The sequence below is a fragment of the Ochlerotatus camptorhynchus genome, unplaced genomic scaffold (assembly GCF_037179485.1).
Source record: "Ochlerotatus camptorhynchus isolate MF236.1 unplaced genomic scaffold, CSIRO-AGI_Acam_v1.1 ptg000006l, whole genome shotgun sequence".
NCBI lineage: Eukaryota > Metazoa > Arthropoda > Insecta > Diptera > Culicidae > Ochlerotatus > Ochlerotatus camptorhynchus.
The window spans coordinates 853,676-877,147 of record NW_027040498.1 but is presented as its reverse complement, the minus strand read 5'-3'; the positions used below and the strand labels follow the sequence as shown (position 1 = coordinate 877,147).

Genomic DNA, 23,472 nt, shown 5'->3' with positions numbered 1-23,472 from the left:
CTTCTTGAAGATCAGGGGCCGGTAGTCTGTCGTCTTCTGCGCGTGCTCCAAGGTCTGTTGCCGTGCCACCTTCGTTTTCTGCTGCATCACCGTTGAGGTGCTCGTCATAGTACTGCTTCCACCTTTCAATCATCTCACACTCGTTCGTGAAAATGTTAACGTCCAAGTCCTTGCACATATCGGCTTGCGGCGCGGTATTTACGCGGTACAGATTTTTCATCGCCTCGCGATCTCGATCTTCCTGGTGATGTTTTGTCTGTTCCGCGCTTGTCTGTATCGCTCCACATTCAATCTCGTGCGGTGTTGCAGCATTCTCGCCCGTGCTGCATTCTTCTCCTCTACTAACAGTTTGCATTCGCCGTCAAACCAGTCATTTCTTCGGTCCGGGATTGCAGTACCTAGTGTCGCTGCAGCAGTACTACCTATTGCGGAACGGATGTCCCTCCAGGCATCTTCAAGAGAAGCTGCGCCAAGCTGCTCTTCCGTGGGTACTGCAACTTCTAGCTACTGCGCGTAGTTCTGGGCAACTCCGGCGTCCCGTAGTTGCTCAATTTATTTATTTATTTAACCACCATCTTTGACATTTTAGCCATACAAACGGTTTAAAGTGACTCAATCCTATTCTTAAAAACTGGTCTACTTATATTAAAATCAAAAACATCACACACATCATTAACCAGTCTGGGAGTCCACAGAAAGTAATAGTTGCGGAGACGGCGAGCTGGAGTGTGGAAATTGATGTTTCCGAGCAAACAACTGCAGTCAATATGATTACTAATCATGTCAAATATGAACATTCTCTGGCGATTTGTTAGTGTTTGCAGTCCAATAAGCACACATCTATGCTCGTACGGAGGTAAGCTATCTGGATTTGTCCATGGCAGACGTCATAATGCAAACTTTGTAAACTGTTTCTGGATTCTCTCGATGCGCAGTATTTACACGAACAGCATGATATGGAGCCCAAATTTGTACTCCATATTCAAGAACACTGCGGACCATAGAGCAGTACAGCGCTTTCAGGGCGTACACGTCGTTGAATTGTGCAGTATTGCGGCGCAAAAATCCTAGAATGGAGTTGGCCTTTGCAACTGTCATGGATATGTGCTCGTTAACCCGTAGTTTGCTGTCCAAGATGAGCCCAAGATCCTTAATGGCATTAACTCTTTCCAGCGGCGATTGATTCATAGAGTAATCAAAAATGATCGGAGAGTGAGAGCGGGTAAGGGCAATCACTTTGCATTTGGCAGCACTGGCTTGCATTCCATCCATCTGACACCAGGATGACAATCGCTCTATATTAGCTTGTAGTGAGCAACAATCCACGATTGATTTGATCACACGGTACAGCTTAAGATCATCCGCATATAGCAACTTACAGGAACTTAGCATATCACACACGTCGTTAATAAATAGAACGAAAATGAGAGGTCCTAGGTGACTTCCTTGTGGAACCCCCGATGGTATATGGAATACCTCGGATCTGGAATCACGTACCTTAACGAAAGCCTTCCTGGATGATAAGTATGATTTCAACCAACAAACGATCCACGGTGGAAGACCAATGCGGTTTAGCTTCATAATGGCTAGGTCGTGAGGGACTTTGTCAAAAGCCTTAGAGAAGTCGATGTAAACGGAGTCCACTTTCTGACGCTTCTTGATGCTACCTATAAGACCCAAGTAACCAAAAGTTCTGATAAAATGCTATTTATGGCTTAAGCAGCTTGGTTGGTGGTGGTCTATAGAATTCTAAGCAGCCTCATTTTTAAGTCGTAATAAGAACTTGAAAGTTCCGGTATCATAATTGAAGAGCATTCTAAGCAGCTTCTGGCGAAACTTGAACGGAACTTTTAGAAAATAAATCACCAATTCATTATTAATGTGCATTAATTTATCAGCATTAGTAGTAGAATTGGAGCTGTTTGAAGAATTAAACCAAGTCCTTCTGCGTGAGAGCCCCAGCACGAACCGCTGCGTCATCTGAGATATAATAAAGTGAGCTGTTGTCCCGCCTACTGTTGGAGCTTTCAGTGCCAGCTGAGTGACTTGAATACGAAACACAACACCTTGATGAATTTTAAATTGATGTTTATCCGCAGGGTATTCCAACACATTTGTGGTGCAGTGGTTAGCGTTCGTAGATCGCATGCCGAATACACGGGTTCGAATCCAGGAAATTACTTTTTAATTTTTTTTTTTATGTTTGGAAGAATGTTGATGCATTGCATAAATATAAGAATTATGATTTATTAAGGCCACTGATCATTTCATATTAACGTATATTCAATTTTGTTACAAATAAAGGCGGATTGCTTCATGTGGCTTGAAAGTTTTGTCGAAACTTTATTTGAACTTTATGGAACTTGAAAGTTCTGTCGGAACTTTATTTTAACTTTATGGAACTTGAAAGTTCTGTCGGGACTTTATTCGAACTTTATAGAACTTGTCGGAACTTTATTTGAACTTTATGGAACTTGAAGGTTCGGTTGGAACTTTATTTGAACTTTACGGAACTTGGAAGTGATTTTAATCGTTGAATGCGGAACTTTTGGTTATTTGGGGAGTGTTCGTGTAAGTCACCACAAACTCTGAGATTATGGGTTGAACAGCTGGATACAACTTCTCATGCAGAAGACTTTCGAGAACTTTGGCCAAGCAGTTCAGGATCGAGATAGGTCGGTAATTTTCCACTTTGTGCATGCTACCGGACTTGAAGATTGGTGTAATTGAGGCGAGCTTCCAGGCATCTGGAAAATCGCCATCCTTAAGCGATCGATTGAAAATAGACATAACGGGAGTGGCCAACGATGCTGCACAGTTCTTGACGAAACGGTGGAATACGGTCCGGGCCTGGACCTTTCGATGGATCGACTGAGCAAAGGGCTTTGAGAATAGCTTCTTGACTGAAGATGAGCTGCTGCAGGTGAATGTCGTATCTTGGTAGCTGATCAATGTATTGCTGCGGTGGAGGAGTTTGATCGGGTTCGAAAACACTTCGGAAAAAGTCAGCGAAAAGGTCAGCAGAAGCGGTGTCGGTGGTAGAGCTTCTACTACCGTAGTATTTTTTTTAAGCTTTATTAAAGAGATTAATAAAGCTTAAAAAATATATATACTACGGTAGTAGAAGCTCTACCACCGACACCGGTTCTGCTGACCTTTTCGCTGACCGTAGTAGACTTCCACGGGAATACCAGCTGATCTTTTCCGAGAGTTGATAAGAGACCAGAACGACGATGGATTTTCCTTGAAACCCCTCTGGAGGTTATCGACGTACTCACGAAAGCGAGCTTCCTGCAAACTATTATACTCTGCTTCTACTAGTTGCACCGTATACTTGTTTGCTGCGGTCCGGGAACGAAAGTAACGTTTTCGAGCTTTACGCAGACGGTTACGCAGATTACGCAATTGCGGATTCCACCAAGGTTGTTGAAATTGCAAACAAGATTTTCGTGTCTTCACCGGAACAGTATCTTGGATTACTTTATAGATGTTGTCGTAGAATATGGAGACGGTGGCATCAATGGTGGATTGGTCAAGTATTTGTACCCAATCCAAGGCGGCAATCCTCGTGTTAACAACATCGAAATCACATTGTGCAGAATTATACTCACTGCGGGCTGCTGGGTACGGAAGCGGATGATCTCTCGAACGGGAGTCAACTTTTAAAACCAACGGCTTGTGGTGACAATTAACTTTCATAATTGCAGATGCAATCGGAGTCACTGACGAGAACCAGGTCAAGAAGCTTACCATTCGTGTTCACCAGATCGTTGATTTGCTTCAATCCAGCAGACAGTATGGACTCCACTACAGTGAGTTCCTGTTCTGATGAAGCATTGAGAGGCAGAAATCCTCTGACGTCCTCATCGAAGTCCCAAGCTAGATTTGGCAGATTGTAATCGCCCACAACTATGGTTGTATCGTGAGGGTTCTCCATACCAAGGAGCTGTTGTACGGACTCAGCGTGTTTGGTGTAAATGTCGTGCTGACTGTTTGGTCGAATATAGATGCAGCACAGGAAGATCGGTTGATGTTGTAAATCGACTTGAACAGCAATTTGTTCGAGGCTCTCAACGTCCACAAGATACACAGCCTTACATTTCAGCTCGGATTTCACGGAAATTAAGACGCCACCGCCACGTCGCAGTGCGCTGGTGCTAGAATTCCGGTCACAGCGGTAGATTGTGTAGTTGTTTGCGAGTTCAGCATTCGTAATGTCGGTATGAAGGCAGGTTTCAGTGTTGGGTCACGGCGTTTGACTTCGACGGGTGTTATGCACCGTCGAGAGTTTTGAGCGCATGCATACTGCAACTAGGTAGTGGTCCGAATCTATGTTCGCACTGCGGTACGTGCGGACGTTGATAATGTCGGAGAAGAATTTCCCGTCGATTAGAACGTGAACGATTTGGTTTTCTGTGTGTTGGTCAGGTGATCTCCAGGTGGCTTTGTGGATATCCTTGCGGGGGAAAAAGGTACTTCGAACTACCATACCCCGGGAGGCTGCAAAGTTCACGCATCGTTGGCCGTAGTCGTTCGATACGGCATGCAGGCTGTTTGGCCCGATTGCCGGTCTATACATTGCCTCCCGTCCTACCTGAGCGTTCATGTCGCCGATGCCGATTTTGACGTCCCGTTGCGAACAGCCGTCGTACACCTGCTCCAGCTGCGCATAGAACGCTTCTTTCTCGTCATCGGGTCTCCCTTCGTGTGGGCAGTGCACGTCGATGATCCTCTCGTCGATCGGCTGCCAACAAATCACGCGTTGGCGCATCTTACCCAGCACTACAAAGCCGGTTCCCTGCTCGTGTTGGTAGTGCCACAGCTCTGGTAGAAAGTAGCCGCTCGATGCCCGCTTTTTCATATCTTTTGTCCCGTCCAGCAAAGCTCCTGCAGTGCTCCGACTTCGAAGTTGCGTGGTTGAAGTTCGTGATAGATTAACCTACCGCAGCCCGGGAAGCCGAGCGATTTGCAGTTCCATGTTCCGAATTTCCAATCGCAGTCCTTCTTTCGTCGCGTAGGTCTGTGCCGATTGTTCCGATCCGTATTTCTTTCTTCGGTATTTGCAAATTTCTGCTTTTTTTCCACCAACAAGCCTGCCCCAACCCTCCTGTGCACAGCTCTGTTTAGTTCTCATCAGGGCATTCAGGGCTTTTCTATAAATTTCAGGAAAATGTCGTACTGTAAGTACTGTTCAATTAAATTCAGGAAAGTTCTTCTTCTTCTTCTTTCCTTTATTTAACGTCGGTCTCTGTTCCGCAATCTAGTGACAATCACCGACAGACATCGGCTTTACTTTCCTTCCGAAGGAAGACGTGACCAGAGATTGTTATGCCTCAGAAAAATCCCACCGACCTCGGCTGGGATTGAACCCAGACCCATTGGGGTGAGAAAGCAGTCACGCTTACCACTACACCACCGGCGCCGGCTAATTCAGGAAAGTTGCTGGGACTTATCAGAAGTTTATTGATTTTAGATGACATCAAGATTTTAAGGGAAGTTACGTGAACGTAACGTGAATTTTTGGAACGTTTAGGAACTTCTGAGAACTTCTTGATAATTTAGGGAACATTGTCATGGTGGATCGAAAACTTCAGGTAGGTCCAGAGAAGTTCAGGGTAGCTCAGATATTTTAAGTAAGGGATGTTCCATGACTTTAAGTTTCGAAAACTTTTGGGAATTTAGGCACGGAAGTCTTGAAGACTTTGTTAAAGTTAAGAGATCTTTATGGCAGTTCCAATAACTTTTGAGATGCATCGAAAACTTCTGGAAAGTCTAGACTTTTATAGATCACGAAGAATTATTAATGTTGGGGTTTGGGGTTGGGATCTTCAACAAGGCTATTAAAACTATTATTGTAGCGTTTTGATCCACCGTTTGACTGAAAATACAGTACCCAAAAAACAGTATTTTTAAGTTTTGCTGATTGCACTGATTACAGACAAATTTCACCCGTACTCAAGTTTTGTGTGGGTACTTCCCTTAATAACGATTATGGACGCTACTTTTCAGTGTGTGGACATTTCGTGACTAGTATTCATTCTCATATGTGGGTTGATGCGTTGAATTTGTTTTGCATGTTTCGAAATTAAATAATCAAGATAATATGATATTTAGGAGATTCAATTGAGTCGCTTGGTCTAGTTTTAGTTTTAGTTGGCTGGTTTTTAAAATGTTTTGCTTTCGTGGTACATATCAGAAAACTTTAGGGCAGTTCCATCCATTTCAGAAAATTTATAGAATTTCTGAGATATTAGGAAATTTTATAAATTACGGGAATGTTCCGAGCTCTTTAGATTGATTTCGAATACTGCAGTGATGACCGCTTCCCTGGGAGTACTCAGAACAAGTCCAAATGTGCCCATTGTGGTCCTGTGCTCTCCGAAAAATTGAACTGGTTTTTGAATTCTCATGTGATTTGATGTGTCACATGATGGGTTTGGTTTCAGATCGGATTTAGTCTCAGGGGCCTCTTTTAGCTCAGTCGGTAAAGGTGCAGCTACAAAGCAAGAACATGCTGAAGGTGGCTGCGTTCGATTCCCGGTTCAGTCTAGGAATTTTTCGGTTTAGAAATTTTTTCGACTTCCTTGGGCATTGAATATGATTTTACTTGCCACACAATTATACTAATGCAAAAATGGTAAAGGCATCGAAAGCTCTCAATCAACTGTGGAAGTGCATCTAGAACACTAAGTTGAGAGCACGCAATACATTGTCTACGACTTAGCGAGTAAGTTTGTTTTCCACGACAAGCTCGAGAGATATTGTTACTGAGGTTCTATTCTTACACAGATAAAAATTCTGAATTTTTATTGTGATGTAAACATTCATTCACGTAAACTTGTATTTCATTTCACGCAACCGAGCAACTTGTAAACAATGTTGTTTACAAAGATGGGCTTTTGTATGCAATATTTGCTACATGATTTATAAATGTAAACTTATATGATATGTGACGTTCCATCGATGTGCATCATATTGAACAGAAATTTACACTACTTTTTCGAACTGTGTAGGTACAATCACAGACAAACAGACATAACACATTGAATATTTCTCACTGTAAAACATCGTCGCTGAAACATTAGCGCCATCTGTTTAGTACACTGTGGTGGGTAATACGCTGAACAGATGGTGGTAGTGTGTAAACATCAAACGCAAGGAAAATGACTATGTGTGCCACAGGTGGCGGTACTACCAACTACGATACTTTTAAATTTATCCGTTAAATGCTTGTTCGATGAACAACTTGCGAGTGTTATGTCTGTTTGCAGGGCTGGTAGCAGATCACTTTTTAGTGACTTGGTCACTATTTTCATGCTTCATGTGAAGAAGCCTGGGATTTCCAACTCGTCAAACAACGACGAATACGCACTTTCTTCCTTCGTCATTTTTGAATTACGAATTCGACGAGAAAATTTTCATACCATGAAATCACGAAAAACTTAAGTGAATTTCACTTAACCTTCACCAGCATGACATGTGGACTGAACCAGTGTATCCAGTAGAATTCATTACCATGTCATTAAAGTCCTATTTTGAAGAGGTTAGCTGAATTTCCAGGTAAAAATTACTTCTCTCGTTGGTTCAATGTATAATGTCAAAAAATGATCTAGGAAAATTTTCAAGCTCTCAACATTTGTTCAAAGGCCAGCAGTTTGAATAATCTTTGACCCTCGGTAGCTTTAGTATCCGTCCAAACATCGAGAAAAAAATCATGTCACAGATCTTTGAGTTCCTTTTTAAATACAATAAGTTGTATTGTATTTTTTCCATACTAATATTACGGTAATACAAAAACAAAAAAAAAATCCAAGTCCAGGTTTAAAAAAAAAAAAAACTTTAAAATGTATTCCTTAATCTCTAATTTTTCACGATCGAGATTTTAAGTCCTAGACGCATTCAATTGTATTTTATGTCCGTGATCATTCCATATGGGAAAATTCTCCTCATGCCATAATAATGAGATTTTTTCTTAAACTGCGATCTAGAAAAGTTGTCCCAGAGTTATGATTCTTTTCTATGTTTGAGATGTTACAGAAGATTCTATCCTTGGGAGGAATGGAGCAAAGAAAAAAGACGACCAGTTCGTTATAGCGACTACAAAGAAGAGAAGGGTCTTTTATTAATATAATCATGGCTCCCAAGTAACAATTCAAGCTGAATTGTAAGAACAAAAGTTGATTATTGGTTGAATTAAGGTGTACGAAGCTGATTTACACCAGGCTGAATAGACAGCTGATTAGTAGTGCATGAAGCGAATTGTATCCCCATAATTCAACCTCAATAAATTAGCTGATATAAAGACTGAACAAGACTTATTTAAGCTTAATACTACTCCACAAACCAGCAATGCGCTACAAATATTCTGATAGCCTGATAGAATAATATGAATTTATTGCACAATATTGTTAAATGTCGTCAGGGTCACTTGTTGCCTTCTCGACATTTTAGTTATTCTAAATTCACTGCCTACCTACCTGCCTATCCCAAGCAGCACAAAGAGTAGAGACAAGGAAGAGGAGCTTTTTAAGAATAGCTCCACCTAGAAGTGGACTGACGACGTCGGAAGTATTAACATTAGTATTCCTGTCTTTTGTCTGTTCACCACTTTATATTGCACTTAACTTTCAGACCGCATTTCAAAATATATAACTCAATTATAGCACTAAAATAGCACCGAAATACATCGCGCACTTGTGTCCACATTGTGTTTACTGCACTTGAAATGAGAGCAATGTTTTACTGTCACAATTTATTGTTTACAATTCTGCATTGCTGAATAATACTCTTCCGGTTGCTATTATTCAACTTAATTTTGACGTGCTTCATGTTAATGATCGTACCTTCTGCCTCAAATATGCTTATGTAGTCGAGTGGGTAAAGTTGACGCCTGTGAATCAGCGACTGCCGGTTCGAATCCCGAAATGTAAAGGTAATTTTAAGACATATAATAACAACATAAATATTTAAATCCAATTAGTCAGCAACATTCTAAAGCAGTCTTATAAAAAAATTGATATATGATATGAAGCGGTCTTCCATTATATTTTTTTTTTGAAAAAAATGAAGGCTGAACAAGTGTTGGAAAAGACTGTTTGTTAATGCCTCGAAAAGCTTATAATTTAGATTGCTGTTAAGCTTTGGGCTGATTAAAATCACCAGATTTAGATGTTTAAAAGCTGAACAAAGGTTAAAATGGTCTATGTACAACAATTATTTAAACTAAGCCTGAATTAAAATCGTTGAAAGAACACTTGTTAAGCATCAATTTGTTACCTGGGTAACTTAGATCTAAGTACATTTAATTCTAGACTGCAGTTCTTCATGTTGCTAAATGCATCGCTTCATATACAGTGTATCGCAAAATTGAGCGTACACCCTGGACAATTTTTTGAAACATGGTGAATAGATATTTTTTTTTAAATCTCGGCTGGTGGTTGAACAGATGTTTATTGATTTATCGCTATAGTTTTGGACTTTATTGGAAGAGCTTCTATGAAATTAGATTTATTTTAGTAAAACGCTCGATTTTCAACTATTTACCTGGTGGACGAATTTTAGTAAAATTAGTGACATATGAATGATATTTATTAGGGCTAAAAAAGAGTAAAATGTCTAAAAGTTAGGTTCATTTAATTTCAAGAAAATAAGGATTTTCAACATAAAAGCATTTTTCTAAAATAGCTCTAACTTTTTATAAACTCAACCGATAATTACCAATACTTTACTAATAATTGATAAATTTATGATGACTTAGCAGCCAAAAACTTAGAGACGTATCTTTAAACCTTGTGCTTTTAGAGCCGTTTTTCTGAAAATGAAGGAAAGCTGCACGCTCAAATTTGAGATACACTGTATATCCTATATCTTCAAAAATTGCTGGCTAAAATCGATACTTTGGACATTTTTCTCTGTGCCTCTATTTTGCGATCTAAATTCGTAATCTGCAGAGTGAGGAAATGGAGGTTAGAATTGGAACGTGCTCTTGCTTATTCGATTCATACTTATGTCTCCTTAAATCATATGTTTTATTTTTAAAAAGCATGAACAATACCGGAATAATGGATGATTAGAACCATATCTTTCCGATCAATAAATGTCACTATTGGTCTCTTTATTTTTGTTTAAAAGTCACTATTTGGTCACTATTTTCGTAATTTTAGTCACTAAAGTCACTACTATTACATCACATACCCACTACCAGCCCTGTGTTTGTCTGTGGTACAATGCTTTCAAGAGAGAATAAATATTTAAAGAGTTACGTCTGTTTGTCTGTGTACATACACACACGTAGACATTTTCCGATTTTCCGACATTTTCGTTGAGCTGAGTCGACTGGTATATGATACATGGCCCTCTGGGTCTCAGATCGAAAGTCGGTTTTCCAAGCGGTATGTATAACCTTCTTTGTAAGAAGGGTAAAACCGGTAAAACATAAAACGTTAGTAATTATGAAGAGCTTTGAGTGGGTTGGTTTATTTCCTTTAAATTCCGTTATAATTGCTTATCTTTTGACAGATACTTGGCACTGATGAAGTCTGCAAGTAGTAGACGAAATACGCCTATCTGTCAAAAGATAAGCAATTATAACGGAATTTAAAGGAAATAAACCAACCCATTCAAAGCTCTTCAGAAAGGGATTCCGTTAAGAGGTTCGACAAATTTAAAGGGTTAGTAATTACATTATTGTATGCATAAAATCTACTATCAATTATAATCAGTTATTATAAATGATTATTTTGAATTAAATGTGAAATCTAAATTAAATAATAAGCAAGAAGAAACGAGAGCTGACGAAATACGCGTATGGGTCGTAGCTAAAAATGTTACTAAGTGTAATGGTAAAGATTCTTATTAGCATCAATAACAATAAAGCTTGAACTAATGCCCTGTTCTTCCCTTCTCTTCCGGCAGGTATTCCGCATGCTAGCCCCTCAACTAGACCCATTATCCAGGCGTAGTAGTCGCCCTAATCTCGCAGAATGGATATTGTTAGAGTCTCCAATAATACTAATACCAACGATAGCGCCGGTATCAGCCAGCAACCGCAGCAGCAACAGCAGCAGGCCGCTTCTGTGCAACATTCTAAAACCAAGGACAATAACAGCAATACCAGAAATGGCTTGAACCAACAACAATCAACGAACTCCTCTACATCGACACCGAAGCAATCGCCCAGCGGAAGCCAGTGGGCTCCGGCCGGGTCCGTTGTGTCCTCGTCCGGTGGTTCGTTTGGCGGGTCCGACGGGCTGCACCAAGCGTCCAGTGATTCGGGAAACAGTTCCTGCGTCAGTGGAAGCACTGCTGCGGATGATCCAGAGACAAAGAATGCAAGTTTCGAAAGTGGCACCGACGGTGGTGAAGCCGTGGCTGCGGCAGTGATCGCTGGTAGTGGCGAAGAAGATGAAGAAGAGATCGATAGGGAAGATGGCGGTGGTGATGGTGAAAAGGAATCGCTTTTGAAGGGGGGGAACATTTATGTGAATAAAATTTTTGAACGTGAAGATGAGGGCATTGAGTGCGATAGGCTGAAGAAATTGGTGGCACTGGATGCTCGGGGTAGTTCGACGGAAACGGATGAAAATGCAGAGGATGTGAAACCGCTCTTGAAAGTGGGTGTGGAAAACGAGAAGCGTAAACCGAAAAGTATTGTGAAAAGTCCTTCAAATTTGAGCTTTGGCAAGGAATTGAATGGTGGTGTTCAGAAGCAACGGCTTAATCTACAGTTCCAGCTGCCGGTCGAAACCGTGATCGACGATCGACCGGTACATCACGTGCAGTTTAGAAAACAGGAAAATGGTTACTGTTGTCGTGGCTCCGGCGCCGAGCAGGATCTTGGCAGTGGCGGAAACAACAACAACAACAATGACAACAATAGTAGCACTAAGCAGCAGATTTGCTCCAGTCCGGTGGGCAGCATATTGTCCCAAGAATCTGGTTCTGGTTCCAGCACGTCCTCCTCGTCGAATGAGAACAGTTCGCTTGGCGGATACGCCGAAGCGAGACCACCGGACGGGGGCTGGGGCTGGGTAGTGTGCTTCGCTTCGTTTATGGTGAATTTGATTGCTGATGGAGTGACGTTTAGCTTTGGCGTGCTCTACGTGGAACTGCTGAACTATTTCGGCGAAGGCAAAGGTGAGTACGTGCTATGAGGCACTGTCATGATTTAGTAGTACGATACACTGTTCTTGGGTGGGGTGGAGTTGGAGGAGTGTCGATGTCATTAGAGCTCTATGGTTGTACTACTAAAAGGGGGGTATTTTCTACGTTTCGTACGTTATGTGGTTGTGATAATATTTTTTTTGACGTTGAATACGTCTTACGGGAAGGTACTGGGGGTAAATCGAAAATCTAAAATTGCGACCGTCACGAAAAGGTGTAATTTTTTGAACGCTATAAGCTTTGTTATTTATAGACGAAATTAAAATCCGAATACACCAATCGATAGGAAATACCTTTCGTAAGCTGTTGCAATAATCTTTTTTTTTCAATTTTTCATAAAAACTGTTTTAAAAATGGACACATAAAACGTGATAATTTATCACTGTTTTCATGAAATAAACATTCTCCCCAAACCCAGTCCTCATAATCAAGCACAATTTGGTTGCACATCTTGCTGCTTGAATCAGAAAAGTTATAAAAGAGCGCTGCTAATGTGCCTCAACTCATTTTCGCTTCGGACGGCGGGTAAGCAGGTGGCAGCAGCAGCAGTAGGCAGGCGGCTCCAGTCAAGCGCGCAGAGTTCGAGTTTTGCACCTCGAACTTTGCGCGTCGTTCTCGTCGAGATCATTGGCTGCTGGTAGCGGCGTCGCCTCGATGGCGCAAGCGCTCCTTGCCTGAATGATAACTACAAATCTCGATTACTTTTCAGAAGGACATATCAGCTTTTGTAAACAACGCATTTTATCGTCGGTTTGGCATAACTAATAGCTCGCCCCACATACTAAGACCGCTGACAGGTTGGGAAAATTTTCCCCTATCTGATGGTAGTACTAGCATGCGTGGGCGAGCTACCAGTTACGCCAAATCGACGATCAAATGCGAAAAAGTAATCGAGAAATACTTCTTTGGCTGTACAGGGTTACCCACTCGAAGTGTTACCTATTCTAATGACAATAATTTTTTTAAGTGAAATATTTTTTATTGATTCCAATGGCAAAAATGTTTGTAAATAATCAAAATTTCAGAATCCATTCACTTTAGCTCGATGTGGACACCTTTTGCCTTGACTATGGCCTTCAAACGGTCAAAAACGAGTTGCATGCTGCACGAATGTGAGCTTGTGGTATTTTGACCCATTCACGTACAATCGCTTTCTTTAGCACATCTGGCACTGGCATATTTTTTAGTCCGCACCTCTCTAAAATGGACCAAATGGAAAAGTTCATCGGATTTGCGTCTGGCGAATTCGAAAGCCATTGTGTCGACGAAATGAAGCGTGGAAAATGATTTTTTAACCATTCTTGGTTAATTTTCGCTTTATGTGACGGTGCCGAGTCTTGTTGGAACGTCCGTGCTTTGCGACCGAAATGTTTGCGTACCCACGGCTCTAAAGCAGCTTCTAAAATATTTTCACGATAATAAGTCGCATTTACATTGACACTAGGCTCGATGGAAACGATTGGAGAGCGGCCATCAGAGGTCACGGCTGCCCACGCCATCACTTGCGATGGGAAATTACTTCGGGTGACCATTCGTTGGCTTAAATTCTCGTACGTGCGTTCGGTCAAGTAAACACGGTCATTTTCAGAGTTTATGAACTGCTCAATAGGGAAATTTTTCTCATCAGAGAACACAATGTTCGGAAATTCGCCACGTTCGTGCAAGCGCACCAATTCCTTTGCTCTTTCGATCACGAATAACTTTTTTTCTAAAAAAACGGAGCATGTTTCCTTTTGTACGCTTGTAAACAATTGAATGAACTGTCATTGGTATAAATTTGAGTGCGCTGTCATTAATAGTGTGGTAGTTATAGCAGTTTGAATCTGGTAACACTTCGAGTGGGTAACCCTGTATACCGATTGCCGAGTTAAATTTAACTCGTTGTTAAACGTGACATTTCGAAAATGCCGGAAATTGATCAGTTTTCAAACAGAACTCAGCCATGGTTACCAAAATTTAACTTCTAGTCGGTCCGAAATAACCATGCTCGTATAGCAGGGTTATTCGATAACTCATCTGTCACTTTTAACCACGAGTTAAATTCAAACCCTGAAACCCCTCTCCTCCCTCAACTACTACGTTATTTATGAAAGTTCCCTAATCATTGGGCAACACTGAAAATCAGCAGCACACACCACACAAAATGGGTTGGACATTTATGCGAAATTTCGGTATTGGCAAATCAAAGTTGGCACTCGTGGAGAATAGAAGAACTATGAGAGTGATGATGGTTTCAAAATTTTACACGGTGAGGTATACGAGTGCAATCTTTAAATGCTTTTATTTTGCAAATGTAGCATTTTATTTAAATCTGGTTAATGCTACGATAGTAGAAAACTTAAGGACTACTTAATAGACATATAATATAGAAAAAATAATTTCTTTTCAGATTTGTATGTGTAGACATAGATTTCAGCTTTTCTGCAACTGTAGCAGCAACCATATTTAAATGAAATGCTCCGTTTGCAAAATAAAAGCATTTTAAGATTGCACTCGTATACCTCCCCGTGGAAAATTTTGGAACCATCATCACTCTCATAGTTCTCCTATTCTCCACGAGTGCCAACTTTGATTAGCCAATTGATACTCAATATTTCGCGATCAGAACATTCTAGCTTGAAATCCCTCCATTTAATTCTCGGTGCATCTTTAATCTATTGATTGAATTAAAACAAATTCTTATTATGGTTTTTTTTTTAAGATTTCGTGTGTTTTGTGAACGCACATTCATTATTTTGCATAAGAAAACGGGAACGGGGTGTTTCTGTGGTTATAAAAAGGATTTTCCTACACAGATCACAGTTTTCTGTACCAAGCACTGAAATTATCAGACGCTACCTCTATTTATGCTTTTAGATTAGCTATGAAAGTCCCTCCTACTTGGAAAATTATGCTATAGAACGGTTTATACAACCCCAGTTTTTTTTTTGCATAATTCTTCAAGTAGGAGGGACTTGCAATGCTTATTTCTTAGCATAAATAGAGGTACCGTCGAGTTTTTTCAGTGCTAGGTTCTGAAATTCATCAGTGAGCATTCAAAAGGGCCTGCTTGTAATGTTCGATTCTCTTCATCGATTTTCTGTTTACATTGGTACAGCTAAGCGAAACAATTCAAGCTGAACATTGCATTAGGTCCTAAGTAACACTGACAAGATTTTCTTCGTCGACTTTCTCCTTGAATCCACTCGGCCCAGGTATTTTCAGCACAAATATCTATAAAAGAAGTTTTTATCTAGCATCTAATACAACAAACACAACAAGAAACGATTCTGTGCTCAAGATATTAAGGCTGTGTTCCATTTGGTGAATTTTTACTTAAATTTGACAGATGGAACATTTTCAAATAAACCTGCTGTTCCAGCAGACTTATTTCTGACAGACAAGGAATCAATTTGACAGATGCTTTCTCGAAAATCGGCCGATCTACAACAGAGGGATTTTCGAACATCTTAACTTATTTTCAAAGTTTCAAATCTAAGTGAAAATTTTCCAAATGGAACACAGCCTAGTATTTTTTTTTATTTGTTCAATCGGTAGATAAAAGATGTATCGAGAACTTATTGGAGGGATTCATGGCTAATTGATATCATCTCGAACAACTATGAAATGGTGCATAACATTGATGCAACATTGTGCACTCCGTTTTTGTGTGTGCATTTATTTTTAGCGTTTTGAAGTTGAATCGCTGAGGATCAATCTTATTACCATAGAAAAATTTCAAGAGTACAGATATCAGCTCTCACAAAACTTTTAACAAAGAAACTGGAACTTCACGTTTTTTTCAGTCAAGTATACAAGGAGTTTCAATTTCATGAGTGATGTCACAACCGTCCAAGATTTGTGTCCTAGAAATCTTGAAGTGATAGGGAATATCAGCCATCATGACGGTCATTGTTGGATGCTTCAATGAATCACCTGAAGAAAGCCTTACTCACATCTGATTGTAATTTAGGAACCAAATTGTAATAGACTATGTATTCGAATTTTTATGAGGTCCTGAATTTAACCAATTTCACGTTCTAAGATCACGAATAGCTTATTTGGCTGTGGAGTAATCTCTTCTGAAAGTTGAAATTTAAAAAAATCTCGAAAATCCAGGGTTGTAGCCCAGAAGGATCTAGACACTTTAGAGCAAAATCAAAAAAGGCGTTTGTTCAAAATTCCAAAATAAGCGTTTTGGCCAAGTTTGGCTCAAGTCGGTGACATCGACCACAATTTTTTTAAATTTTGTACCCACTTGAGCTGGAATGACCCGTATGTATTCGCATTTTTATGAGATCCTGAATTTAACCAAGTTTTACTAAGTAGGAAATCCAAAATTTGTACATAGGAGCGAAATCATAGGTTACTTTTACTGTATTTTAAATCAATATCTAGAAAAAATGCACGAAAATTTCACTACACAGCTTAACGTAGTCTACGTCAACCCTGCGGTCGTGTCTTGTACACAACCCCACCAATTTTTTTTTCTAAATAAAACTAGAAGGCCGAACAAGGGTTGGAAAAGACTGTTATTTAATGCCTTAAAAAGCTTTTAATTTATATAACTGTTAAGCTTTTGGCTGATTAAAATCACCAGATTTAGATGTTTAAAAGCTGAACATAGGTTAACGTGGTCTATGTACAACAATTATTCAAACTAAGGCTGAATAAAAATCGACTGAACAACACTTGTTAAGCATACAATTGTTACCTGGGAAGTGTTTGCTGCAGATAATTTGCAGGCCTGAACAGCTTCTGGATGTTACGATTAGTGCCTCTGAAAATGTGAAGTGGAAGGATTCCTTCAATCTGGTCTTGGAAGTGATTCAACCACAGAGGTAACTCTAAGACCAGAAGGTCCCGAAGAAACGTGCTCAATTTTTTGGCTCAGCTCTGGTACTCTCTTCGGTCCCAAGCTAATCGATGCACCCCTCGAAACATAGGAAAATCCACGAACCCCTCATTTTATCTGTCAAACTTTCATAGCGTATCAAAAAAAAAAAAAACATTGTGTAGTATTAGAATGGGGTACGTTAATCGTTTGCTTGGGACTAATAGGCTAGTCAAGTAGTGAGCAAATTTAAAATCGTTAGTTTCGTATTGATTGTTGATAGAACTACGCGCCGAAAGTGTGGCATCCGAACTCGGAGAACCGGGCTCCCGGGAGGCAATTAAACCGACACCAAACAATTGAACTAAAGCTGCGACGTAGATTTTGGAGGTTAAATTCAAGGTCAACCGAAGCACTCAAGGCGGACCTTTTTTTCTTGCTTCTTTCTTTTGTCACTGCATGTTTCTATTTTTCACTTGCTATATTATTCTCTTTTTTAATTTAATTTGTCTTCAAAACTGGACGCCTCAACACAGGAAAAAACACGATATATCACTAAATGATAACTTTATGAACACTTGAGACTAAATTTCAGCACACAAATTAACAAATTCAAGTAAAAAAAAAGGTTTAATTCGCTGACGAAAAATACACAGCAAAAGAAAAATACGTCAGCTTTCAAGTGCGGCCTACTGCGATCTCTGACCGAAGAGAGTACACGGCGAATGAGAACGACTCAAATTTGAGTTTAGTTCACTCATAATCGCCAAAAGTGTAGGAACTCATCGATGAGTAAAATTTGTCTCATGGTTTCCTGTGGAAAACCTAAAAAATCTGCCGGAAAATGAGGAAACGACGAAAATTTTATTCAGTCTCCTAGTAGTACCAATAGACTGAGTGAATGCAATCTTTACTTTTCTCAAATTCAGGAATATTTCCCTGGAAAATCCTGGAAAAACCTGGGAAAACATGAGGCAAATTAACTCATCGCTGAGTTCCTGCACTTTTGGCGATTATGAGTGAACTAAACTCAAATTTGGGTTGTTCTCATTCGCCGTGTACCAGAGCTGAGTCAAAAAGTTGAGCACGTTTCTTCGGGACCTGCTGGTCTTAAGCTGGGTTTAGACAGGGCAAGTCAATTGATCAAGTGAGTTGAATTCAACTGACTTGAACGCGAATTGAACGTGTAAACTATGCCATTCAACTGACTTGATCAACTCACTTGAATTGAAAAAAGTTGAACCAGGCTCAACTTTTCAAGCCCATTGAATTTAACTGAGTTGATCATTTGACTTGCCTAGTCTAAACCCAGGGGATAGGGGAAACTTCTACCTACACGATGATGGTGTTGGTTTGTGTGGGCGGCCTTCGATCTGTGAGGAATGAGCTTTGGAACGGTTTGTTTACAAATGCTGATGGGCCCTTTTTTATTGTTGATCCAGAGTTGTTGGTTCTTTGGTTTGATTATCTGCCAATCGAAGACAGCTTATGCAAACATTGAGAAATTATACTCTGTTCACATAGATGTTTGATTTGTTGCGTGGCAAAATAATCGTAATAAATGTTCAACAAGTGCGTACTTGTAGGAATTAAATATTTATTATATTATTTTTTGAATTAGGCAAGCTAATCATGAAAAATCCACGTTTCATTAATGATTATTCACACAAGATTTTTTAGCGCATACGTGTCGTCAATGCACATATAAACATAGCATAACAACTGTAGGCTACAATCAATACGAAACTATCGATTTTAAATTGGCTCACTACTTGACTAGTCTATTGGTCCCAAGCAAACGATTAACGTATCCCATTCTAGTCAAAATTCTAGTACTACACAATGTTTGTTTTGATTCGCTATGAAAGTTTGACAGATAAAATGAGGGGTTAGTGGATTTTCCTATGTTTCGAGGGGTGAATCGATTAGCTTGGGACCGAAGAGAGTACCAGAGCTTAGCCAAAAAGTTGAGCACGTTTCTTCGGGACCTTCTAGTCTTAGAGTTACCTCTATGATATTATCATAGAGATAACTCTAAGACTAGAAGGTCCCGAAGAAACGTGCTCAACTTTTTGGCTCATCTCTGGTACTCTCTTCGGTCCCAAGCTAATCGATGCACCCCTCGAAACAAAGGAAAATCCACAAGCCCCTCATTTTATCTGTCAAACTTTCATAGCAAATTAGCAAATCAAAACAAACATAGTGAAGTACTAGAATTTCGACTAGAATGGGGGTACGTTAATCGTTTGCTTGGGACCAATAGGCTAGTCAAGTAGTGAGCCAATTTAAAATCGTTAGTTTCGTATTGATTGTTGATTTTATCGAGCGGGTGACACATCTAAATCTCAATTCTAGATGCTCAAAAAATCTCACACTAACGAATAAATCTTCGAAAAATCTTCTTTCATTTCTCGCATCTACTTGCATCGCGCATCATCTTTTTGCAGGAAATCTTCAAAATCGTAATTAATCTTTTTTCTATCTACTCATGCGCGTACGCTGAGTAGATAGAAAAAAGATTAATTACGATTTTACCACAGCAGAACACAATATTTCTTGCATCGTAGATAGAGTCGTCCCGCTCGGATATTATGGATTCCTAGTTGGACCTTTAAGAGAAATGCTGTGAACTCTACGCCCTCTTAATAGAGTGGATTTTTTTAAAGTAGAGGGGCAAGTCATAGGAGACGTTTGGTAAACGTAATATTAACAATATTTCAAAGTTTTATTTTTCACGTAGACGGGCAGGCACTCGGCTCATTGATTCACCCGCCAATCTTCATTGCTTTGAGTGTTGGTGCAGAATTCATTTCAGCGTGCATGACTATAGCAGCCATTTTTAATCAACATTTTTCCATTCCCCTTCATTTCAGGTAAAACCGCCTGGGTCGGATCGCTCTTCATGGCTATGCCACTTCTATCCGGACCGGTGGCATCGTTTCTTACGGATCGGTACGGATGTCGAAATGTGACGATAGTCGGTTCCATCCTGGCCTCCGCCGGTTTTGCCTTATCTGCCTATGCGGAAACGATTGAAATGCTGTATCTAACGTTCGGAGTGCTGGCCGGATTTGGGCTGAGCTTGTGCTACGTGGCAGCCGTTGTGATTGTGGCGTACTACTTCGACAAGAAACGATCATTCGCGATTGGGCTGTCCGTGTGCGGCAGTGGTATTGGGACGTGCATCTTCGCAAAGGTGACGGAAATTCTTTTGGACGAGTACGGCTGGCGTGGGACGACGCTGATACTGGCCGGTATTTTCCTCAATATGTGTCTTTGTGGCCTTCTGATGCGTGATCTCGAGTGGACAACGCACAAATCGAAACTCAAACGTAAACAGAAGGAAGCCGATTCGTACTCGGTGAGCAACAGTACGAATACTGCCGGAACGACAAGCAATCTGAACGCGGTCGATGTCACTTCCGGTGGTGGTGGAGTTGGCGGTTTAGGAGGAGTACCATCCGAGGCTGCACAGCAGGGTGCTAAGGGAGAACAATCGAACAATCCGGATGATCCTCGGTTGTTCAGTTCGTTGATCACTCTTCCTACCTTCATCAAAAACGAGGAGAAAGTACCCTACGAAGTATTAGAATTACTCCAAAAGCATCAAAATGTGCATGAGCATGTTTTGCAAAATTATCCTAATCTGCTACATTCTCGTAGCTTCAGTGAACCATTAGCACCTAAGAGTAATGAACTATCCACGGAGAAGGCTGGCAATCCCGGTCAAGTAATTTCCTCGGATTCCCATAAAGGCCACCAATTGGATCATCTACCCCCCGGCGATGACGTCGAGCATCAACACCCATTCCTACGACGAGCCCACAGCCATCGACCGACGGGTGTTCGCACACCGACGACCGCCTATCTCAAGGATCTCCGAATGCACCGACATTCCCTCACCTACCGAGGGGCGATGTTGAACATTCAACGCTATCGACTGCGGGCTTCGTCCTGTCCGGACATCTACCGGAACTCGATGACAACGATCGCCAAGGAAAAGACCGCCTGGTATCAGGGAATAGATGAGTTCAAGACACTGCTGGTCAGTATTTTGGACCTGTCCTATTTCCGTGATGTCCGTTTCCTGCTGTTTGCGATCTCGAACTTTTTACTGTACACGTGGTACGATGTGCCGTACGTATACCTGACGGACAATGCAACCGCGATGGGCTTCACAAAGTCCCAGTCTTCGATGTTGATTTCCATCATCGGCATTGTGAACATGGTCGGAGAGGTAAGTTTGATTTGGTGGCCGATGTAGGACGGGAGCAGGAAATTCGCACAAACTGCTTATTAATTTGCTGCTGAATTTCGAGAGATCTCGTGTAGCTTTTGCGCGGTTGTCGAATGATTTGGAGTAAAAATATGCGAGATCTCCACTGAAGTTTGTGCTAGTTTTCTCAAACTTGTCTAATAGATGTTGTAGTGTGTTGACATGTGAGAGGATGGAGCATCTAAGGTTTGGTAAACTTTCAAACTAGTTCTTTATGCATATTTTAATTTAAGGAATTGATTGAAGAATAGTTAGAACAAATACTAGATCAATTATCACTAACATTCTCAAGATCTTGTTTATCATTCGTTTGTAAACAATAACTCATATGCATATTTGGATTGATTTTCATGACTGCATGGTTGCCAACTGCTTAAATTTCAAATGTAAATCGATTAAAATCTCCAATAGAATCATTTGGAAATATTCGCTTCTGCTAAAATGCCATACTAACATAGAATATCATCGCCAAACTGTAGGTACAGCATAATCCATCCATTAGCATTTTAAAGTTCCAAGTAATAGCTCAACTCACTTGTTTAGCATTTTAATAATTCAGCACACTTTCGTCATTTCTACTTCCTACCTTCAAACTGATTTTATAATTCCTTCCTCCTTCAACATCATCCTACAGATCGTGCTCGGTTGGATGGGCGATCGGAAGTCCGTCAATGCCAACTTGACGTACGCAGTTTGTATGGGGCTTTGCGGCTTGGTGACCGCTTTGGTGCCACTATTTACGGACTATACGGTAAGTTGAGCTTCGCATCGTCTCAATCTCTTCTCGTCACTCAAAACTTTTCAATTATTTCCAGGAGCTATCATTTTTGGCCGGAGCGTTTGGGCTGTTCATTGCCGCAAACTACTCACTGACAAGTATTATCCTCGTTGAACTGATCACATTGGAACGTTTTACCAATGCCTATGGGCTGCTGCTACTGGTGCAGGGTGTGGCCAATTTAATCGGACCACCACTAGCCGGTGAGTGGATCCATCTGCTGTTTACTGGATGGTTGGGCGGTCGTTTTTGAGTTTTGCTCATTTGTTTAATTTTAGGTTGGATATCGGACATTATGGAGAGCTACAATTTGGCATTCTACCTGGCTGGTTTGTTTATTGCGTTGTCGGGATTATTACTGCTGGTGTTGCCCGCCATTGAAGAGTACAAGAAGTACCACCAAAGACGAGTTTCGAAGGAGAAAGGTACATCGTTCGATGGCTACGGAATGAATAATTTGACGGTAAGTAACTTATTTATGTTGAAATTAGGTACATGGTCATATCTCAAAGAAGCCCTATTGACTCTTAAACCGCTGACGTCTGCATATTGGAAATTGGTAAACAAATAATAACTCTTAAGCATCTATACTTTTCAAATTGCAAATACACTTTTGTGAAACATGTTACATATTTTGTCATCCAACCATTTGTGCCCGAACCAGATTGGTGCCTTTGGAATGGTGGAGTCCCAGGAGAAGTGGCTAGTCTTTAATTTCATCAACAACCCCAGCGGCATATCGACATTTTCTGTATTTATTAGACAATCTTTACAATCTTTGCTAAGCACCATGCCGTATTATCAACAATCAATACGAAACTAACGATTTTAAATTGGCTCACCACTTTAAAGGGTGATACGGTCAAAATTTGGTCAAGGGAAAACGCGTGTAAATCGGTGAAATCGTTTATTTAAAAAATCAAATTAAATTTCTTTTTCAAGTTCAATTAGTATAAAATTCAGGAAAAATATTCAGTTAGGCTTCCGCTTTTCCAAATCCGAATTGCCGGGCCTTACGCTTGACCCCTGCCATCAGATTTTGTACAGCCACCTTGTCCACCTTCTTCGCCGCAGAAAGCCAGTTTGCCTTGAACTGCTGCTCGCCCTTAGCAGTTTTTTTGATCTTCTTTAGGTTCCGCTTGACAATAGCCCAGTATTTCTCAATTGGGCGGAGCTCTGGCGTGTTGGGAGGGTTCTTGTCCTTGGGAACCACCTGCACGTTGTTGGCGGCGTACCACTCCATGGCCTTTTTACCGTAATGGCAAGATGCCAAATCCGGCCAAAACAGTACGGAACAACCGTGTTTCTTCAGGAAAGGCAGCAGACGTTTATTCAAACACTCTTTCACGTAAATTTCTTGGTTGACAGTCCCGGAAGCTATGAAAATGCTGCTTTTCAAGCCACAGGTACAGATGGCTTGCCAAACCAGATATTTCTTTGCGA

General features: G+C 40.7%; 1 protein-coding gene across 4 annotated transcripts in view; it reads left to right on the top strand.

The window, feature by feature from the left end:
* LOC135717608 (uncharacterized) overlaps positions 1-23,472 on the top strand; it is a 215,107-nt gene that overhangs the window by 177,628 nt on the left and 14,007 nt on the right. For 3 of the 4 annotated variants that reach the window (XM_065239735.1, XM_065239740.1, XM_065239744.1), the window contains 5 exons: positions 10,915-12,135; positions 19,849-21,212; positions 21,886-22,002; positions 22,067-22,232; positions 22,308-22,492. In XM_065239735.1, the coding sequence (XP_065095807.1) occupies positions 10,983-12,135; positions 19,849-21,212; positions 21,886-22,002; positions 22,067-22,232; positions 22,308-22,492 (2,985 nt within the window). In that variant the 5' untranslated portion in view covers positions 10,915-10,982. The remainder of the gene's footprint in view (positions 1-10,914; positions 12,136-19,848; positions 21,213-21,885; positions 22,003-22,066; positions 22,233-22,307; positions 22,493-23,472) is intronic. The other variant, XM_065239751.1, reaches the window with a different exon arrangement.